Genomic DNA, 17,125 nt, shown 5'->3' on the forward strand with positions numbered 1-17,125 from the left:
CCTCTCCCCTGAGTCACAGTGGGCTAGGTAGGGCTGCTCCGAGCTGGAGCTGGTCCTGCTAAGAGCTGAGAGCCAAGGCCGGCTGCCTAATCCGATTACCCGAGGCCTGGGGCTTGGGCCGGGCCTGGGGCAGAATGGGGAGCCAGGCTCCCCGAGACAGCCTCTGAGACTTAGGGGTCCAGCCCTCATTTCTGCTGGCTCTGCTCTGGGTCCAGGCTGCTTCTCAGGCATCCATACTGCTCAGCGCTGCGTCCGGGGGGGGGGGGGGGGGTGTGGGAGGAGTTGTCCCCGGCCCGGCCCCTCCTTCAGACTCAGGTTTGCAGATGGCACCCGCCATGGCGAAAGCGAGGTTTGGGGGCTGGAGTGGGGAGGGCTTAAGTGTTCTCACCTGGAGAAAGGGGCTGAATCACCGCCTGAGCACCTGCTGCGATGACTCAGGAAACAAAAATGGCCTGCCTCCTGACTGTCTTGGCCCAGGGGCAGGTCAGGGCTTTGAGGAGCAATAGGCACCAGAAAAGGGTTTGGGGTAGGGGGTGGGGTGTTCCCAACTTCCTCCTAGCTCAATTGTGACCCTGAGGGCTTTTGATTCCCTGTGCTTGATCCCATTGTGCAAAGGAATTGACTTTAAATTGCCAAAGCTCCAGAAGGGAGGGGAAGGCGTTCAGAGCTCCTGGGGCTCGAAGGCTTGACAACTGGGTCTTGGGTGGGGAGGGGGCGTGGTGCCCCAGGGGAGTGTTGGGGGCTGGGAGGAACAGGACACCTGGGTTTGCCTAAGGGAGGGGGACGTTGGCGCCCTTAAGGAGGCGCGGTCTGCAGGGAGGGGAGTGGGGAGGAGTCAGGTTAAAAGCTGTTCCCGGGTCTGGCCCACCCGCCAGCCCCAGACGCTGAGGCCAGGTGAGAGGGGCGGTGGCGGCCGGGACCCGGGACTGCTCGGAGACGGGGCGCGCGTCCGCGGAAGGCGGGCTGGGTCGGGCAGCTCGCGGCATCCGGAGCGGAGAGCGCAGCGTGCGCGGTGCGGGGTACCAGGCAGCGGGTCCGGCGCCGGCGCTCCGAAGTGCGCCTGATTGGCTGGGAGCAGGGGCTCCGTTCTCAGGACTCTGAACTTGGGGACGACGCCTACTTTTTAAGGACACGAGTTCCCCTGGAACGACTCCACACTCGGAAGACACTTGCGTTTTGAGGTCACCGGGTTTGGGCATCGACGTTCTGCTTTGGAGGGGAGGGCGCGCAGGACGCCCTCTCAAGGCTTCCCTCTACGCCCCACGCCCCCATGGCGCTTCCCGGCCCATCGCACGACCAGGCCTGGGGCCTGGAGCCTCCTGCGCCCACGGCTCCTGCCAACTCGTCTTCCGGCTGCGGGGAGCGGGAAGGCGCCGGGAGCCCAGGGGTCTCCGGGGGGCTCCCGCTGGAGAAGGTGAAGCGGCCCATGAACGCGTTCATGGTGTGGAGCTCCGCGCAGCGCCGCCAGATGGCGCAGCAGAACCCGAAGATGCACAACTCGGAGATCTCCAAGCGCCTGGGCGCGCAGTGGAAGCTGCTGGGCGAGGACGAGAAGCGTCCCTTCGTGGAAGAGGCCAAGCGGCTCCGGGCCCGGCACCTGCGCGACTACCCCGACTACAAGTACCGGCCGCGGCGCAAGACCAAGAGCTCGGGCGCCGGGCCGCCCCACTTCGGCCCGGGAGGCGGCGGCGTGGCTGCCGGCGGGCCGGTCTGGGGGCCCGGGTTCGCGACCGCCCAGGGGAGCAGAGGCTTTGGGTACCAGCCGCCCAACTACTCCACGACCTACCTGCCTGGCGGATACGGGTGAGCGCCTGGGCAGCGGGCGGAGGAACCGACAGGGACCCCGACTCCACCCAAGTAGGGGCCGCTGCGGGGGGGGGGGGGGGATACGCCCCCCCCCCCCGCCCAGTGCCCCGCTGGGGTGGGACGTTCTGGTGGCCCCGGGTTTCCCTGGAGGACGTTTCCATTCCAGCCCGGCAGTGGCGGCCCCCAGGATGTGATCCTAGTTAACCTGAATTTCCCGTTTCCTCCCCGCTTCTGGCCCTCCTGTGACCCGGCTTCCTCTCCCTGCCCGCGGGGCAAGGAGAGGCCAGGCCCAACTCTGCCCCTTCCTGGCCTGCCGCCCCAAAAGAGGAAAACAGGCGCAGCACGCAAGCCTGCTCCGGAGCGTGCCCCAACAAGGCTGCGCCACGGTTCTTAAACCATCCTGGGGTCTGGTCCGCAGCCGGCGCAACCCAGTGGGGCCCGGACAGCCAGGGATGGGTAGCCGGGTGGTGGCGAGTTCTACCTCTGCTTGCCAGAGCTGGTCCCACCCACCCCCGCCTGCGAATGGGGGGCCCTGCCGGCACCTCCCAAGCCCGGGATGGGTTCTAACCCAGTGTCTCTCTCTTTGCAGCTCTTCCCACTGTAAACCAGAGGCCACCTCGCCGTGCTCCCTCCCTCAGAATAACCCCAGGCTCCAGGGAGAGCTGCTCCCCCACTACAGCCCCTACCTCCCCCCGGGCTCTCCCACCCCATACAGCCCTCCCCTGTCGGGGGCCCCTATGCCCCTGACCCACCTCTAACCCTGGTGGACATGGACCGCCCACGAAGGGCTCCCTCCTTCTCTGTCTTCACTCAGGACCTCCCACCCCCACCCCAGGCTGCGAACCCTTTAGAACTGTGTTGGACCCCAGTTCAGAGAAGGCCTTGGTATGGTCCCCGCCTCCGCCACCTCCCCCCAAAAACAGCACACTTTTTTTTGTAGGACGAACACACTTTTTACAATTAAACCGTGTCTCGGAGTCTTTATTGTCCCGTGTCTGCGCCCCCCTCACGCAGCAGCAGCAGCAGCCAGCAGTCTCCGCTCCCTTCCGCCCGGACCTGCCAGAGCACGAACCTCCTCACCCCACCCTCGGGCCCTGCCTGAGTCATTCTCCACCCCCTCCCCGCCCCCCACCCAGCACCAGGGTCCTGGAGACCGTCCCAACCGGGTTTGGGGACGGGCGCAACCCCAGGCCCCCAGCTGCTTCAACTGGCCAGGCTCTGCCCTCCGGGGTCGCGGGGAAGTGGGGAGATGGGGAGGGCAGGGCCGACTTCTTCGCCCTGGAATAACCGCTGCTGAGGACGAGTCTCCGCCAAACACGGTTAAGTGAGTTACTAGTACTTGCACGGGACAGTGTGAAGTGACAGCCTGAAAATCCCCACCCCCATCCTTCCCGAGGATCCGCATTCCCACTACAACCCTGGCTCGAGACTTTCACAATCGCAGAGGAATGAAGAACGAGGAGAGGTCCCACCCGCGGACTGGTTCTGGGTGGGAACGGCCCTGAGGTTGGGTGGACGCCCGGAGACCCGGAATGCGCTCCCGCAGGCAGCTCAGCCCTACTGCTTTTTCTTCTCGTGCGGGGCCTTTGCGTTCCAGTAGAAGAGCAGCTGCGCAGCGATGAGGCCGTTGCAGAGGGAAGAGACCACAAAGGTTCCAGCCATGAGGGGGTCGCCGGTCTCCTGCGAGAGCGAGCGGGCCAGGGTCACTCTTGCGCCGAGCCCAGAAAGTGTTCAAAGAAGCGGCCTCCAGCCCGCGGCTGAGCCAGAGCGGGGTTCTAGCGCCCTCTAGAGGGCAGAAGGGGCACTGACCTGAATGGAGGTGAAGATTCTGGCCAAGGAGCCCCCGAAGAGCAGAAAGACGGTGACGGCTGAGAGCTGGCCTGTGTGCCCGTTCTGGTAGTTCGTGGCTGCCTGGAGCAGCTGGGGGGGGATGTGGAGAACCTCTGTTCTGTCATCTAAACTCTTCCCATGTTCCCGTCACACACATCCCATCCCCCTCTGTGCAACACCACCCCCGCATCTGTGGCTCCCACTCTGTTCATCCAGTCCTCCCCCCACCCAGCATCCTTCCCGTGCTCCCAGGACTCACCCTCCCCACGACCACCGCAGGCACGTTGGAGGCTTGTAGCAGGGTGACGAGGGCCAGGGGCGTCAGTGGGGAGAGCAGCAGTAGCAGGACCAGCGTATAGCACGAGAGGAAAGTGACACCTGGGGGTCAGGGAGGTAAGCAGTCCTGATGAGCCTCCCCAGACCTCGGGCTGGCCCACGCCGGAAGTCCCAGCAGGGCCCCCGGAGCCATGCCCTGCTCTAGGCTAACCCCCCAGCACCTTTCACGGTCTGTCCCCCGTAGTGCAGGACCAGGAAGCAGATGGTGACTGTCTGGAGCATCAGGAACAGGGCTTCACCCCAAGAGCTGCAGAGTCAAGAGTTGGGAGGAAGAAAGGCGGGCCTGGAAAGAGGCAGGGAAAGCCTCCATGGCCCGTCCATCTGGGGCCACTGTTCGCTGATGCCTCCCCACCCTCCGCAGCCCCGGCCTGATGGACTCCGTCTAGATCCCGGCCATCCTTGGGATGCGCTCCTCCTCTCACCACGTCCACAGAAGATGGCCAGATTTCCAGAAGGGCTGGAGCTTTGCCGCCCTTGTACCTGCCTCACCCTAACCCCCACTGGACGTGTGGACGTTTACCCCCCGGGGACCCGAGGGTGGGCTCCCTCACCTGAAGGGGAAGTCGTTGGTGATGCTGTACACCATGGTCCCCGTCAGTGCCACTAGTTCCAGCATCACCGACTGAAGGCTCAACCCTTCGGCACTCTTGGCTTTCAGGATTTTGAACACCTGCGGCAGCTTGACTGGAGAAGGGATGAGAAGGGCAGGGGTGAGGAGCCCGCATCCGTCGGGCAGTCGGGGGCAGAGCGCCGCAGCCGCGGAGTGGACTGGGAAGCATGCTAACTTCACTTCCGGTTAAGGGACCCACCCGGTTTTCTGGCATCTGAGCACTCCACCCTCCTCCCGACGGCTGGGAGAGAAGATAAGGTACATACCCAGGAGCGACCCGGCCACGATGCCCAGCCCCAGGCCTTTGCTGAGGAGAATCTTGAGGCAGGGGACTGAGAAGAGAAAAAGAAGTAAACAGCACAGACGCCTCTGGAACCCAGTCCGGGGCTAAACAGTTTTCATGCTGCTGCTCCTTAAGACCTAGACAAACCCACATAAGGAAGCCCAGGGCTGTCTGGTGGCAGGTGAAAAAGGCCTGGCCTTCCTGCTCCAAATCCTATCACTGTCAGCTGGCTTTCCAAAACAGCCTTTACCATGCGGATTACATGTACACTTCTTGGTGTGGGGGCGCCTGGGGGGCTGAGTGGATTAACCCTCTGCCTGAGGCTCAGGTCAGGATCCCAGGGTCCTGGGATGGAGCCCCGCATCGGGCTCTCTGCTCAGCGGGGCGCCTGTTTCTCCCTCTCCCCTTGCTTGTGGTCTCTGTCAAATAAAAATCTTCTTGGTGTGACTTCCAAGGCTTCCACTGCTTCCCTGTGTAAAGCTGAGCAATGCCCAGGAGTCCTCTGATCCTTCACTCCCCCCTTCTGAGCAACCCAGGTGGTCCCCTGCACGTGTCTTCCCAGTGCAAGGACAGGTCTCCCGATCCACTCATTCCTGAACCTTTGGCCCTGGTCCCCCGCTCAGGGACCTCACGTTATCCTTCAGGGGCTTGCTGCGAAACCCTGGCCCACACTTTTCTCCACCCCAAGGAGCTCGGCCCAGTGGGAGTCATGAATTGGACCCAGTCGTCCGGGAGCACAGCGGGAGACCCGGAACGGACAAGGGCAAGCTGGGCAAGTCTCCCACGGGACCTGGCGTCTGCAGTGGGTTTCGTGTGCACCTGCTGCCTGACAGACGGACTGCAGGCAAGTCACTCCAGGATTAGACCATGAGCAGACGTGGGGGTGCAGAAGGCGCCTCTGGAAGTACCGCTGAAACCTAGATAACTCAGAGGCCTTGAAGCAAGGGTAACTGCTCCTCAAGGCCTACTGATTTTTTTTTTTTCCAAAAGATTTTATTTGACAGCGAGGGAGCACAAGCAGGGGGAGCTGCAGGCAGAGAGAAGGGAAAAGCAAGCGCTCCGCGGGGCAAGGAGACCCATGCGGGAATCGATTCCCCGACCCTGGGAGCATGACCCGAACCGAAGGTGAGATGCTTAACCGACTGAGCCACCCAGGTGCCCCAAGGTCTACTGATCTATTGAAGCTTGGACCGATTTGGTCAGATTTTAGCTTTGTTCTGTGCAGTTTTAGCCTTCCCATCTTTTCCTTTCACAAAGAAGTAGTTCCTCCGCCGCCGGCCGACCCCTCCGCGGCCTCCCACCCAAATAATGGCGAGCCCCCTCTATGGAGGCCGAGACACTTCCGCCCCGTCCGGACTGACTTCCGCCCGGCTCGGCAAGGCGGGGGTCGCCGCCGCCTCCGCCTCGCCCACAGTCCCTCGCCACTGATGGCCCGAGGGCGCTGGAGCAGAACTTTGATAGGATGCTGGATAAAGCTCACCGTGAAGCAAGTCCCACTGGACGAAAATTTGGTCGTAGCATTTCTCAGGTAAAAGAAGCGGCACCAGCGCCCGTTTGAGCGGACCGTCCATCTCGGCCGCCATATTGCAAAAGTAGCTTCCGCCCGTCTCTCCAAGCCGCCATTGACCGACGGTGCGCATGCGCGCTCTGGGCCCTCCGCCCCCCTCTTCCCCGCTCTTTCTTACGCCACCCCACCTTCAGGGGCGTGAAATAGGTCTCGACCAGAGACCACGTTTCGGAAGCACCCTCCCTGTTCGAATTTTACGGAGTGCTAAAGCTGTGCGCCTGCGCGGTTCCACCTCTCGCGCCTTTGTTTATGCTTCCAGTTAGGAGACAACCCTGAGCCTCCTGCCTTTCTCCGCTCCTCCTGCGCGGCGCCATCTTGTCTTCCCCCAGCCGCCCCCACATTGTTCGAAGTTGAGAGAGAAGGAACATGAGTCTCCGGAAGGGCGTTGGGTGGGGGCGCCGTGGCTCCCTATCTCTTGTTGTCTCGGAGTCTCCAGAGGGAAGGGCGCCGGCGGGGGCAGGACAGCCCGCGCCAGGCAGCCCTCCGGGGCGCCGAGGTGCGCGCAGGCCCGTGTTCCTCCCTCCCCCGGCTCGCCCTGGGCCCTGGCGGTTGCGGTTGGGTGCGCCCTCAGCTGCCGGGCCGGGACGGTGAAGCAGAGGCGGCGGCGGTGGCGGCGGCGGCGAAAGCGAGCCTCTGGGCCCGACGGTTCCCTCCCACTCCTCCGGCCCCTGCGCCTTGTGCGGCCGCGTGCCGAGCGAGCACATCAGGGAGGCCCCGGGCCCAGCAGCTCCCCTGGGGAAAGGCCAGCATGGACCGTCCTCCACCACTGTGGAGCGATGCCTTCCGCTCCCCCGCAATGGGACCCCAGCTCCCAGCCATCCTGGTGGAGGCGGGCCTGGCCGTCACGCCCTGGCGGCCCGGCGCCCGCTCCAAGGACCACGCTGTCGAGCAGCCCTTATTTGCCACAGCCAGCAAGGTCACACGAGATCCGGGGAGGCGGTGGTGGGGCTGCCCGCAGTGGGGTGGGTCTCCGGACTACAGGGCCCCTGCAGCTGGAAGGGCCCCATCCTGGCTGCCGGGCGATTGCACTGTGGCCCTACTGTAAAGCGGGGCAACTATCCTGGGGCGGCCACCCACTCCCACTAGGTACACCCCACAGCGGCGGGCCCAGGCTGGAGGTATGCTGTTGCTGGGGGAGCACAGAGGATGACTGTGGGTGGAGGTCAGAGTGCCCACTGCTGCCATGGCTGGGAAAGGAGCATCCCTGGTGCGGTGAGGGTTTAATCGGCGCGTTCACCCAGCCCTGGACACGGTGGGCGGGGCAGAGCGTTCGTGTTGCTAAGGAGCTCCGGCACAGCCTTTGGAAAGGAAATGACACAGGTGTGACGTTCCCACCCACACTCATTGGCCATTGCTACCTGCCTCACCTATGATTGTGAAACTGGTTTGGAGGGCAGGGGGCACTGGAGCAGCCAGAGGGCCCGGAAGAAGAGGCAGAAGGGGGGCGAGGCAGATGCGACACCAGCTGTGCCAGGCTTTGGGGGATGAACCCATGAGAGCAGGTGGTCCCACATGATGGTTCCATCCCTCTCCTGCCACTGCCTGGCTCCCTGAGACTCAACCATGGACGGCGCAAAAAGGCATGTGACCAACACTCCCAGCTTTTAATCCTGGCGAGAAGGACAGGGAAAACCGAGGACAGAGGTTCAACAGGGCCGGGGGGGGGGGGGGAACGTGTCACATTTAATGAGCATCTTTCCCCGGATCCTTTCCCTACTTTTGTTCTTTAAGACGGAGAGGGAAGGTAACTTTGTTTCTGAGTGGGTTGAGTGGTGAGAAAGGAGGGCCCCGTGGTGTCACCTGGTGTTGGGACAGATGCTCAGAGGGCCTGGTAGGTGGGTGGGCGTCTCCGGACGATGCAGAATGTGACCAGCACCAGGGTGAGGAGGCCGAGCAAGATCAAGCCGATGATGAGTGCCAGCAGGTTGAATTGGTCGCTGGGACAAGAGAAACCTGGCAGAGAGGGAGGGCCGGCAGCCATCAAGGTGGGGGCCGCCCCGGCGAGAGGAGGGAGGAAGTCGTGGGGGGCACGTGGGGAAGTGGGAGATTGGCGAGGAGCTCCTCTAGAAGACTGAGCAGTAAATAAAAGGGGAGAAGGGCCGAGTCTTGCAGAGGAAGTAGGACAGTTGCCTTAGAGCGACTACAAGCCTGAGACAGGAAGGAAAGTTCTCGGGGTGTAGGAAGGGAGGAGGGCAGGAAGCGGTCTTACTCGGCCCGAAGGCCCCTGAAGGGGGTAGCTGAGCGGCCTGTAGCTTCAGGTGGAGCAGGTCCAGGCGCAGAGCTGGTGCCAGAAGGACGCTTGCGTTTCTGCAGCTGAAGCTCCGGCCCAGGGGCGCTTGGAGAGCTCGAAGGGATGAATTCTGACCCGAGAATGTCCACTCTGGAAGAGCGAGGAAGGGTCAGCTCTCCGTCCCTGTCCCCGCCCCCGGCTTCGGTCCCTTCAGGAGCCCAGACGGCCAGGGCAAGCGGCGAGAGGGCAGGTTACTCACGCGCTGCCTGCGGGAAGGACACGTTGTACTCCAGGGCCAGGTAGTTCAGGTAGACGGCGCCCTGCTGTGGCTCCTGGGAACGTGACCAGAAAGGCTCAGGGTGGCGGGATGGGGGCAGGCAGGGGCTCGGCATCAGGAGCGCAGCAGGGATTGGCGGGAGGACGGCACGCGGAGGGTGGGGGATGGGGGTGAAGTACCTGCTCGAATCCGAAGCTGAGCTGCCCGAAGGGGAATGAGAGAAGCAGGTGGGGGTGGGCGCCCTCACAGCCCCCCTGGGGCTTGGTTTTGTTGGGGTTCAGAACCGAGATGCCCCAGGCCTGTAGAAGTGAAAATGAGAGTTTTGTAAGAACACAGTTGTGCCATCCGAGGTTCCCTGTGTCCTTCAGCCCCACCCTGCGTGTCCCCTTCGAACCGCAGCGGTGGCCTCGCTCCCTTGCCCCCCGCTCCTGGCTTTACCTTTCCTCCACCCTGGGTTGGGTACCCAACTCCAATCCGAATCTGGGCTTGGAGCCGAACGCAGGGCTGCGAACCATTAGTCCAAGTGTAGTCTCCTATGGCCTCCTGGGGCCCTGGGCTGGGACTCGGCGGGGGTGGCGGCGGCCCTGGGTGAGGGGAGCTGGTGGAGGCGTTCGGGCTGGTGGCGGTGCTGTTGCTCGTTGTGGGATGAACTGTGGTGTTTCCGTGACTGGGGGTGGTTGGGGGCTTGTGAGTGGCTGTCGTGGGCTCATGGCTGGTGGCGCCTGCGGTGGTGGTTCTGGGGCTCGTGGTGCCAGGGCTTGCCGTGCTTTCTGTAGCTGTCGGGGTCACCGTGAAGGATGGTAGCAGAGTGGCTGACTTTTTATGAGGACAGTCGTTCCCTGTCCCCTGGGCTTCCAGCAGAGGAAAAGACTGGTTAGCAGCCTGCGGGCAGGCTGCGCTCGGGGCGCCCTCCCCTCAGGCCTTTCTCCTTACCTGCCAGCAGCCCCAGCGAGGCCCCCAAGAACAGCGCGGCCAGCCTCATGCCAGATCAGCCTCCCGGGGCGGTTCTGGCTGCACAGAGGCTCGCTCAAGCCTATTCCCTCTGCCTGCCTTTGGAAAAGGAGGAATTAAGCTTCTGACTTCCTGTAACCGAGACAGTCCGCCCCCAGCCTGACTCAGGCACCTCAGCCCCAGCCACCAACCCGTTAGTCATTGAACTTCTGTGAGGGGATTGCCCTGGCTTCCCAAGTGGGAGCCACCAGCCTCCAAAATGTCACATGTAGATGGGAGTTTGGGGGCAGGTGATCCTTGGGGATCGGTGTGTCTACAGAGCCAGTGGGGAAACCGCACCCCCCCATGTTCTCCAGAAATGGGGTCTTCAGGGGGTTGTAGTTTTCTGTTCTTTTCCCGGCTGCCACTTCCTCTTGGCCGAGGCACATGAGGTGCTCATGATGGTGCTTGCGTCCAGCTGGTCAGAGCAGGTCATGATGTAGCCAGTGATGTGCCCACTCCGTGGTCAGAAGGGAGGTGGGGGAAAGCAACCCAAGGGCGATTTGGAAGGGTAACTACTAGCTGGGGGGGGCACAGCCGGAGACGTGCCCAGTAACAGGTGGGAGGGAAGGGGAGGCAAGAAATGAGAAGCCCAAACAGGCAGTTTGCAAGTCATTTTATTCAGAATTTTGTGTTTTGTTTCCTGAATCAATAAATACTATACAAAACAATGTAAAAATGGCTACCATTTTCTCTCCCCTGCTCCCCCCACCTGGGGACAATCCCCTGGGCCACTGAACTCAGGGCTTCTCCAGATTTGGTCCAGCAAATGAGGTTGAGTGACGCTATGGCCCCTTGAATCCTTCTCAGAGGCATTCAGCTGGGGCGGGGGAGAGCCTCTGGGGTTTGGAGGTTGACTAGGTTACGGAGATGGATTAGTGTTTTTGGGAGAAGAGACGGCGCCTGGAGCAAGAGCCTGCCCCAAAGAAAAGGGGGTCTCAAATGTTCACGGTTCCTTCTTTTGCCTCAAAAAGTGACATTTATTCAAAGAAAAAAAAAAAAAAGAAAAAAATGACAAGATGTCCATCCCTTGGCTCCCTTCCCTCCCCCCTCCTGCTGCTCTTCAGCCCCCCAGACTGAACCCTGGGGAGGGCTAGGTAGCAGGACAGCCCCTCAGATGAGGTCAGCAACATTGAGGGGCATCTCCTCAATGGAGGTGTTGTAGAAAGTCTCGATGTCTCGAAGAGTCCTCTTGTCTTCTTCTGTTACCATGTTAATGGCCACACCCTTACGGCCAAATCGTCCGCCACGCCCGATTCTGGGGGAAAACAAGGACACCTCGGTATCAGGGACGATAAAGGAAAGGGAGGGGGAAATGGAAGTTTTTAAGCTCAGGGTGTGTTGCGGGAACATTCCCGATCTACACTTACCTGTGGATGTAGTTTTCCCTGTTGGTGGGAAGGTCATAGTTGATGACTAAAGAAACCTGCTGCACATCAATGCCTCTGGCCTGGGTAGGGGGAGAGCACATGTGAGCAGGAGACCGAGGAGGGGACGTGATCAGAGCCAGGAGGGACCGCAGCGCGTGTAGGCAGCCAAAGGCAGGCGAAGGAGACAGACGTGCCCTCTCGCCCGGTAACCTGAGGCATGCCAGATCTTATTCCAAGCTGCTACTTTCCTGAAGCGGGCACGGGCAGGCCCCTTGGAGAGGGAATCACCTTGGACAGCCCCTCCTCCTTCCCGGCTCCCCCTACTCACCAGCAGGTCCGTGGTAATCAGTACTCTGCTAGAGCCCGAGCGGAACTCCCTCATGATCACGTCTCGTTCCTTTTGGTCCATATCTCCGTGCTAGAGCGGGAACAGAGGGGAGGCCGTGTGTCACGGGCACGCGGTGCTGAACGGCAGCTGTAAGGCGCGCGGACACACCGCCGCCAGGGACAAGGCCGAGAGCACGCACCATGGCGGACACGGTGAAGTCTCGGGCGTGCATCTTCTCAGTGAGCCAGTCCACCTTCCTTCGGGTGTTGATGAAGATGACCGCCTGCGTGATGGTCAGGGTCTCGTACAAGTCGCACAGCGTGTCCAGCTTCCACTCCTGGGAGGGGGGAGGGGAGACCGGTCAGGGGCTCTATCCGACCCACCCCCGCCGGCCCGCCTCTGGCCCCGGGCCCCACCTCTCGCTCCACGTTGATGTAGAACTGGCGGATACCCTCCAGGGTCAGCTCCTCCTTCTTGACCAGGATCCGGATGGGGTCCCTCATGAACTTCTTGGTCACCTCGAGTACGTCGGAAGGCATCGTGGCGGACAGCAAAACCACCTAACAGGGAAGAGCGGCCTCGGTGGGGGACCCTCCACCATGCCTGCCCCCCGCCCCAGACCACGTGAAACGAAGCCAGTGCATCAAAAGGCTCCAGGGAGACCCCACGGATTCTTGACAGCGCCTCTGCTCCATTCCCCCAAGCACACCACAGTCGACAAAGAACTCCTCGGCTCCAGTCAGAAACCTCTCTCGTACCTGGGTGTTGCTGTTGAGCTTCTGGAATATGTCATAGATCTGGTCCTTGAATCCGCGGCTTAACATCTCATCCGCTTCGTCCAGCACAAACATCTTGATGTATTTGGGAGCTACGAGAGAGAGAAAACACCAACAGGTAGGGGTTAGGGAACTGAGAGGAGACTGAAGTTTCCCAGGAAAGAACACCAAAGGGACAAGAGATCTACTCTCAGAAGACGAAGGCTGATCCTTTGCCCACGACTCCCACGCTGGACCCGCTGGCAGCCCTGGGAAGCAGAACACCCCCCAGGGCTGAGGGGACAGGGAAGCCGGGCTCAGATGACACGCATGGGTTCATCACAGAGCAAGCGTCCCGCAGGCACGCTGGCGGTGTGGAGGAGCACAGGGCACTGGGGAGACTCACACAGGTATCTCCGGTTCAGCATGTCAAACACGCGCCCCGGGGTGCCCACGATGATATGCGGGGCCTCCATCTGAAGCTTCTGCACCTCAGCCCTCACATTGGTCCCCCCGATGCAGGCGTGGCAGGAGGCACCCATGTAATCTCCTAATGCCATGACGACCTTCTGTATCTAAGACCCAAAAAAAGTGCCCTTATGTTAGCTACGCCCATGCCAGGCCCTGTATAGAACGGTTCCGGTGTAACGCTCTCCCACCCCGACATGCACCATTCAACTCCCTTTTCAGGCAAGAAAGGAGCAAATACCTCATTTAAGATCCCACTGCAGCAAGTGGCAGGCTCGGGATCGGAGCTCGAGGCTCCTGTGAACACAAGACTTCACAACAACCGCCCTTTCTCAAAGCCACCGATAACGCGTTTTCTTTAATCTCATAGTTTTGTGAACAGAATGCCATCTACCTGGGTCCTCCTGAACTCCCGCCACAGAACTTGGGCCAGGGGAGAGGTCCACTCTTTAAAACAAACCTCTGCTTTGCTTGCAGTGCCGCCTTACCTCTGTTCGCAAGTTAGCAGAGAATCCTCCTGACTTCTCCACAGAACTTTTCTACTTAAGAGACTAGCATTTCTGACCCTTTCTCCTCCAAAACCCGGAAAAGATCATTAGGGTTTTATATGTCCCACGCATGAAACAGCTCTGGCCACCGACCCAGGCATCAAGCTGGGATGAACACGGGACTGTCCGTGTGGTTCGCCCCTGGCTGATACAAGAGCATCACCACCGCCGAGGTGTCTCTCTGCCCACTGCCAGGGGTTGTTCACAGAACAGCTGCCAAACTCGCCCAGCCAGCCAGGCTCCACCTCGCAAGCCTTTTCATTTGAATCAGGAAATGGGTGGAGAAAATAATGCTTTTGTTTGGGTAAGAAAGGGCTTATAATTAATCCTAACAAGCCTTCAGAGATCCAGAAGTCCTCAGCTCATCTTCTCTACACGGTGGTCCCTTTCTTTCCCGGGGCTTCAGTTCTGCCAAGCTGGTGGTCCTTGGGCTCCATCCCACTGGGGCCATTGTCTCTGGGGAGCACAGCTCTCCAGATTCTTTTGATTATGCTAATAATTTTTCTTTTTTTTTAAGATTTTATTTATGTGACAGCCAGCGAGAGAGGGAACACAGCAGGGGGAGTGGGAGACAAAGAAGCAGGCTCCCAGTGGAGGAGCCTGATGTGGGACTCGATCCTGGAACGCCGGGATCACGCCCTGAGCCGAAGGCAGAAGCTTAACAACTGCGCTACCCAGACACCCCAATTATGCTAATAATTTCTAAAGCAGTCCTTCAAGGAAGGAGGAAGAAGCTACATGCTCACCTGCTGAGCCAACTCTCTAGTGGGTGCCAGGACCAAGGCCTGCGTAGCCTTTAGATCCAATTCAATCTGTTGCAGAATCGATATGGCAAAAGTGGCTGTTTTCCCAGTCCCAGATTGGGCTTGAGCGATCACATCATAACCTAAACAGATGAGCAAAAATTTGCCATGAGAGCACATACCTTTCAGGATAAACATTCAAGGATCAATCAATAAGCACCCAACAGAGCTACACAGCAAACATCAAGTGCTTCACACGCTTTACCCCATCACAATGTAGGACCCACGTGGAACAATCTGGAAGGTCAGATTAACTTAGTAGTGCACAAAATTGGCCTAGAAACACAGGTATGAAGAGCAATTACGAGCTGGCTAAAATACTACCTTACTGAAATTAAACCAGCAATCCATGTATCCAGGGCATGAACCAGGCACCGGCACAAACCAAAAGCCAAGCTGGGATAAACAAGGAGTTGCTTTGTCCCTGACTGATATGAGACAAGCACCACCAACCAGGTGCCACTCTACCCAGGTCAGGGACAGTCCAAAACTTGTCCGGGGGCCTAGGGCTCTTACCCTTGATACAAGGAAGAATGGCTCGCTGCTGGATGGCAGAAGGCTTCTCAAAACCATAGGCGTAGATGCCACGGAGAAGGGACTCAGAGAGGTTCATGTCATCAAAGCTGTCCACAATCTCATTCCAGTTACTCTGTAGGATACAGACAAATTCCAGTGGTAGGAAAGACAAGGCTGTGTTCTAGCACCAGACAGCCAGACCTTGTACCCCCACCAGAGCCCCCCACCTCTCCTCCCTCCAGGGAAGCCAGCTGGCCCTACAAGATCTGGGAAATCACCAGAAGGGGCCAGTCCACTCATAAAATCAGAGACTAGACAAGATAGAAGAAAGAACTCGAATAAGTGGCTTCACACACTCCAGGACAGATATTTTGAACGTATCACCGTAAAGGACTTGGGGGGGGGGGGGGGAAGGATCTACTTGGCAGGTAGGCAACCACCACTCCCGAAGACACTGCCTTTCCCAGAGGGGAGGGACAATGGCGTAGGGGGGCAAGCTCACCTCGATGACGCCTTCGGGCTCCATCCCATCGGGGCCATTGTCTCTGGATCTGTTGGTTTAAAGTAGAAGCAGGCCAACTGAGACGCGTTAGAAATCCTCCCAGCAGCTGACGGCCCTGCACGATGCCATCGGCCTCCACTCCCCCAGCTGACCCCGCTAGCTCCCCGAGGATACAGCCCTTCCTCTACCACAGAGTCAGGCCCCTGCCCCCGGCAAGCTGCAAGGAACGCCGTCGCGCTCCCGGGGCCCGGAGGGGGTCCGCGCCGCCGGGCCCACGTGTCCCGGGCCGGGGCCGCTCCGAGCCAGAGCGCGTGCGCCTCCCCCCGCGGCCCCGGCGCGCCGGAAGTCCCGCCCCTCACCTCCCAGCTGCGAGGGGAGGACATCCCCTTCCCCCCACGTCACTCCGCCCGCGCCCTCCCCCACCCCCTCCAGCCCGTCTCCCCGCCTCGCGGTGCCCGGATGTGGGAGGCCGCGGGCGGTGGCGGCCTCGCGCACAATGAGCCCCAGCCGAGCTAGCGAAGGGGGAGATTGCACAACACTCAGAAGCCAAGCGGGCTGGGGGAGGGGAGCCCCTCGGGCCGCCATGTGCTCGCTCCCTCGACCACCCGGCGGCGTCTGCCCCCCGCCACGGAACAATCCACAGCCCGCCCGCCCCCGTCGCGAAATGGCGTCGCCCTCCCATACCTCAGGCCGCTCACCCCTGAAGGAAAGTGGACCTGCCCATCCGCAGTTTGCCAATTGCCCGGCTTGTGCGGCAAAATGGACCCGCCCGCCCGGCGCCGGGTGGGCTCCCGGTGCCTCACGCGGCCGCTCCTCGGGGTCAGGCTCGGTCCTGGCCGTCAAGAAAACCAGCACACTGAACGGCCGGCTTCTTCCGCCCCGCCCCGGCTCTCCGGGCGCCCCCCCGCTCCGGCGAGTGGTCCCGTCGGAACCCCCGGAACTCCGAGCGCGCGAGCCCTCCCTCCGCCAGAGAGGCGCCCGGACCCGCCGGCTCGGGCCATGCGCGCTGGCGGCCGCCGCCGCCGTCCCCTGCGCCGGGTCGCGACCCCGCCTGGCGCTCGGGCGCCGGGGCCTCAGGCGCCGCGGCGGGGGGGGGGGAGCGGCCTCCCGCCGGGCCTAGCACGCCGGGCCGTCCCCGCTCGCTGCCCAGGCCCCGGCCCTGCCCCCTCGCCTCCCCCCCCAGGACCGGGCCTCCCGGCGTGGCTGTCCCGCACAACCCCGGGGGCGGAGGCCCGGGGCGCTGGGCTTCGGCTGCCCCCCACCCCCACCCCCGCGGGGCCCTCGGAAGGGAGCGGCAGGGTGAGTAGCCTCAACCTTTTGCAAAAGGGTTTCTTACCGGGAATCCTGACTCGCAGACATGATCCTTAGAAACTAGGGCGGAGTGCCCGCCTATCGACAACTTATAGAGCGCCCGACCCCGCCCCAGCCATCGCATTGGCTTGGCCGCCTCGGCCCCGCCTGCCGGCACTCAGCGACTCGGCGTGACGTTAGTTCGCAAGCGCTCCGGCACGCCGCCACCATTGGACAACCTGAACGCCTATCAAGGAGAGGCCCCGCCCCGCGGCCCCATTGGCTGTGGGGCCCGCCTTTCTCGCCGGTGCGGAAGTGACATACGAGAGTCAGGCCTCGAGGCCTGGCAGCCATCTTGGGGCCCAGCGCCCCTACACGTGCGGAGGCGAGAGCGCCTGGGTCATGTGGTCCGGCCGGCCCTATGGCGCGCGAGGGGCGAGGCTTCAGCCTCCAGGGACTTCCGGGCTCCGGAGACCGCCGCTTCCCTTCGCCTCCGCTCCAGGTGCGCGCCGGAGCCACAGTTTAGTTTGTCGTCTCCTGCGGCAAAGGTAGATCGGACACCGCTCCGAGCCGTTGCGAGTGTGCGGGGCACCGTGGAGGCAGGAGGCGCGGCCTC

General features: G+C 61.6%; 4 protein-coding genes and 4 non-coding genes across 8 annotated transcripts; 1 reads left to right on the plus strand and 7 right to left on the minus strand.

Moving 5' to 3' along the window:
* Window positions 1-805: 805 nt before the first annotated feature.
* SOX15 (SRY-box transcription factor 15) lies at window positions 806-2,778 on the plus strand. Its single transcript, XM_026520908.4, has 2 exons — window positions 806-1,803; window positions 2,396-2,778. Exons 1-2 carry the CDS (start codon window positions 1,271-1,273, stop codon window positions 2,562-2,564), a joined length of 702 nt encoding a protein of 233 aa, XP_026376693.1. The 5' UTR covers window positions 806-1,270; the 3' UTR covers window positions 2,565-2,778.
* On the minus strand, window positions 2,758-6,491 carry MPDU1 (mannose-P-dolichol utilization defect 1). The gene is made up of 7 exons (XM_026520894.4): window positions 6,346-6,491; window positions 4,849-4,914; window positions 4,524-4,656; window positions 4,134-4,219; window positions 3,896-4,014; window positions 3,616-3,726; window positions 2,758-3,486 (listed from the first exon to the last, which is right to left on the minus strand). Exons 1-7 carry the CDS (start codon window positions 6,446-6,448, stop codon window positions 3,364-3,366), a joined length of 741 nt encoding a protein of 246 aa, XP_026376679.1. The 5' UTR covers window positions 6,449-6,491; the 3' UTR covers window positions 2,758-3,363.
* Window positions 6,492-8,022: 1,531 nt separating this feature from the next.
* On the minus strand, window positions 8,023-10,448 carry CD68 (CD68 molecule). The gene is made up of 6 exons (XM_026520892.4): window positions 9,873-10,448; window positions 9,378-9,790; window positions 9,119-9,238; window positions 8,922-8,994; window positions 8,642-8,812; window positions 8,023-8,385 (listed from the first exon to the last, which is right to left on the minus strand). The coding sequence occupies exons 1-6, from the start codon at window positions 9,919-9,921 to the stop codon at window positions 8,252-8,254; spliced, it is 960 nt and encodes a 319-aa protein (XP_026376677.1). The 5' UTR covers window positions 9,922-10,448; the 3' UTR covers window positions 8,023-8,251.
* Window positions 10,449-10,528: 80 nt separating this feature from the next.
* Window positions 10,529-16,646, minus strand: EIF4A1 (eukaryotic translation initiation factor 4A1). The gene is made up of 11 exons (XM_026520887.4): window positions 16,556-16,646; window positions 15,220-15,268; window positions 14,718-14,850; window positions 14,145-14,284; window positions 12,789-12,957; window positions 12,386-12,495; window positions 12,044-12,187; window positions 11,827-11,964; window positions 11,628-11,717; window positions 11,300-11,379; window positions 10,529-11,187 (listed from the first exon to the last, which is right to left on the minus strand). Exons 1-11 carry the CDS (start codon window positions 16,576-16,578, stop codon window positions 11,043-11,045), a joined length of 1,221 nt encoding a protein of 406 aa, XP_026376672.1. The 5' UTR covers window positions 16,579-16,646; the 3' UTR covers window positions 10,529-11,042.
* LOC113271350 (small nucleolar RNA SNORA67) lies at window positions 11,453-11,594 on the minus strand. Its single transcript, XR_003322120.1, has one exon. It is a non-coding gene; the product is annotated as a small nucleolar RNA SNORA67 (small nucleolar RNA).
* On the minus strand, window positions 12,590-12,730 carry LOC113271359 (small nucleolar RNA SNORD10). The gene has a single exon (XR_003322129.1). It is a non-coding gene; the product is annotated as a small nucleolar RNA SNORD10 (small nucleolar RNA).
* LOC113271356 (small nucleolar RNA SNORA48) lies at window positions 13,454-13,598 on the minus strand. Its single transcript, XR_003322126.1, has one exon. It is a non-coding gene; the product is annotated as a small nucleolar RNA SNORA48 (small nucleolar RNA).
* LOC113271355 (small nucleolar RNA SNORA48) lies at window positions 14,549-14,683 on the minus strand. Its single transcript, XR_003322125.1, has one exon. It is a non-coding gene; the product is annotated as a small nucleolar RNA SNORA48 (small nucleolar RNA).
* Window positions 16,647-17,125: the final 479 nt, after the last annotated feature.

The sequence above is a fragment of the Ursus arctos genome, unplaced genomic scaffold (assembly GCF_023065955.2).
Source record: "Ursus arctos isolate Adak ecotype North America unplaced genomic scaffold, UrsArc2.0 scaffold_14, whole genome shotgun sequence".
Taxonomy (NCBI): Eukaryota; Metazoa; Chordata; class Mammalia; order Carnivora; family Ursidae; genus Ursus; species Ursus arctos.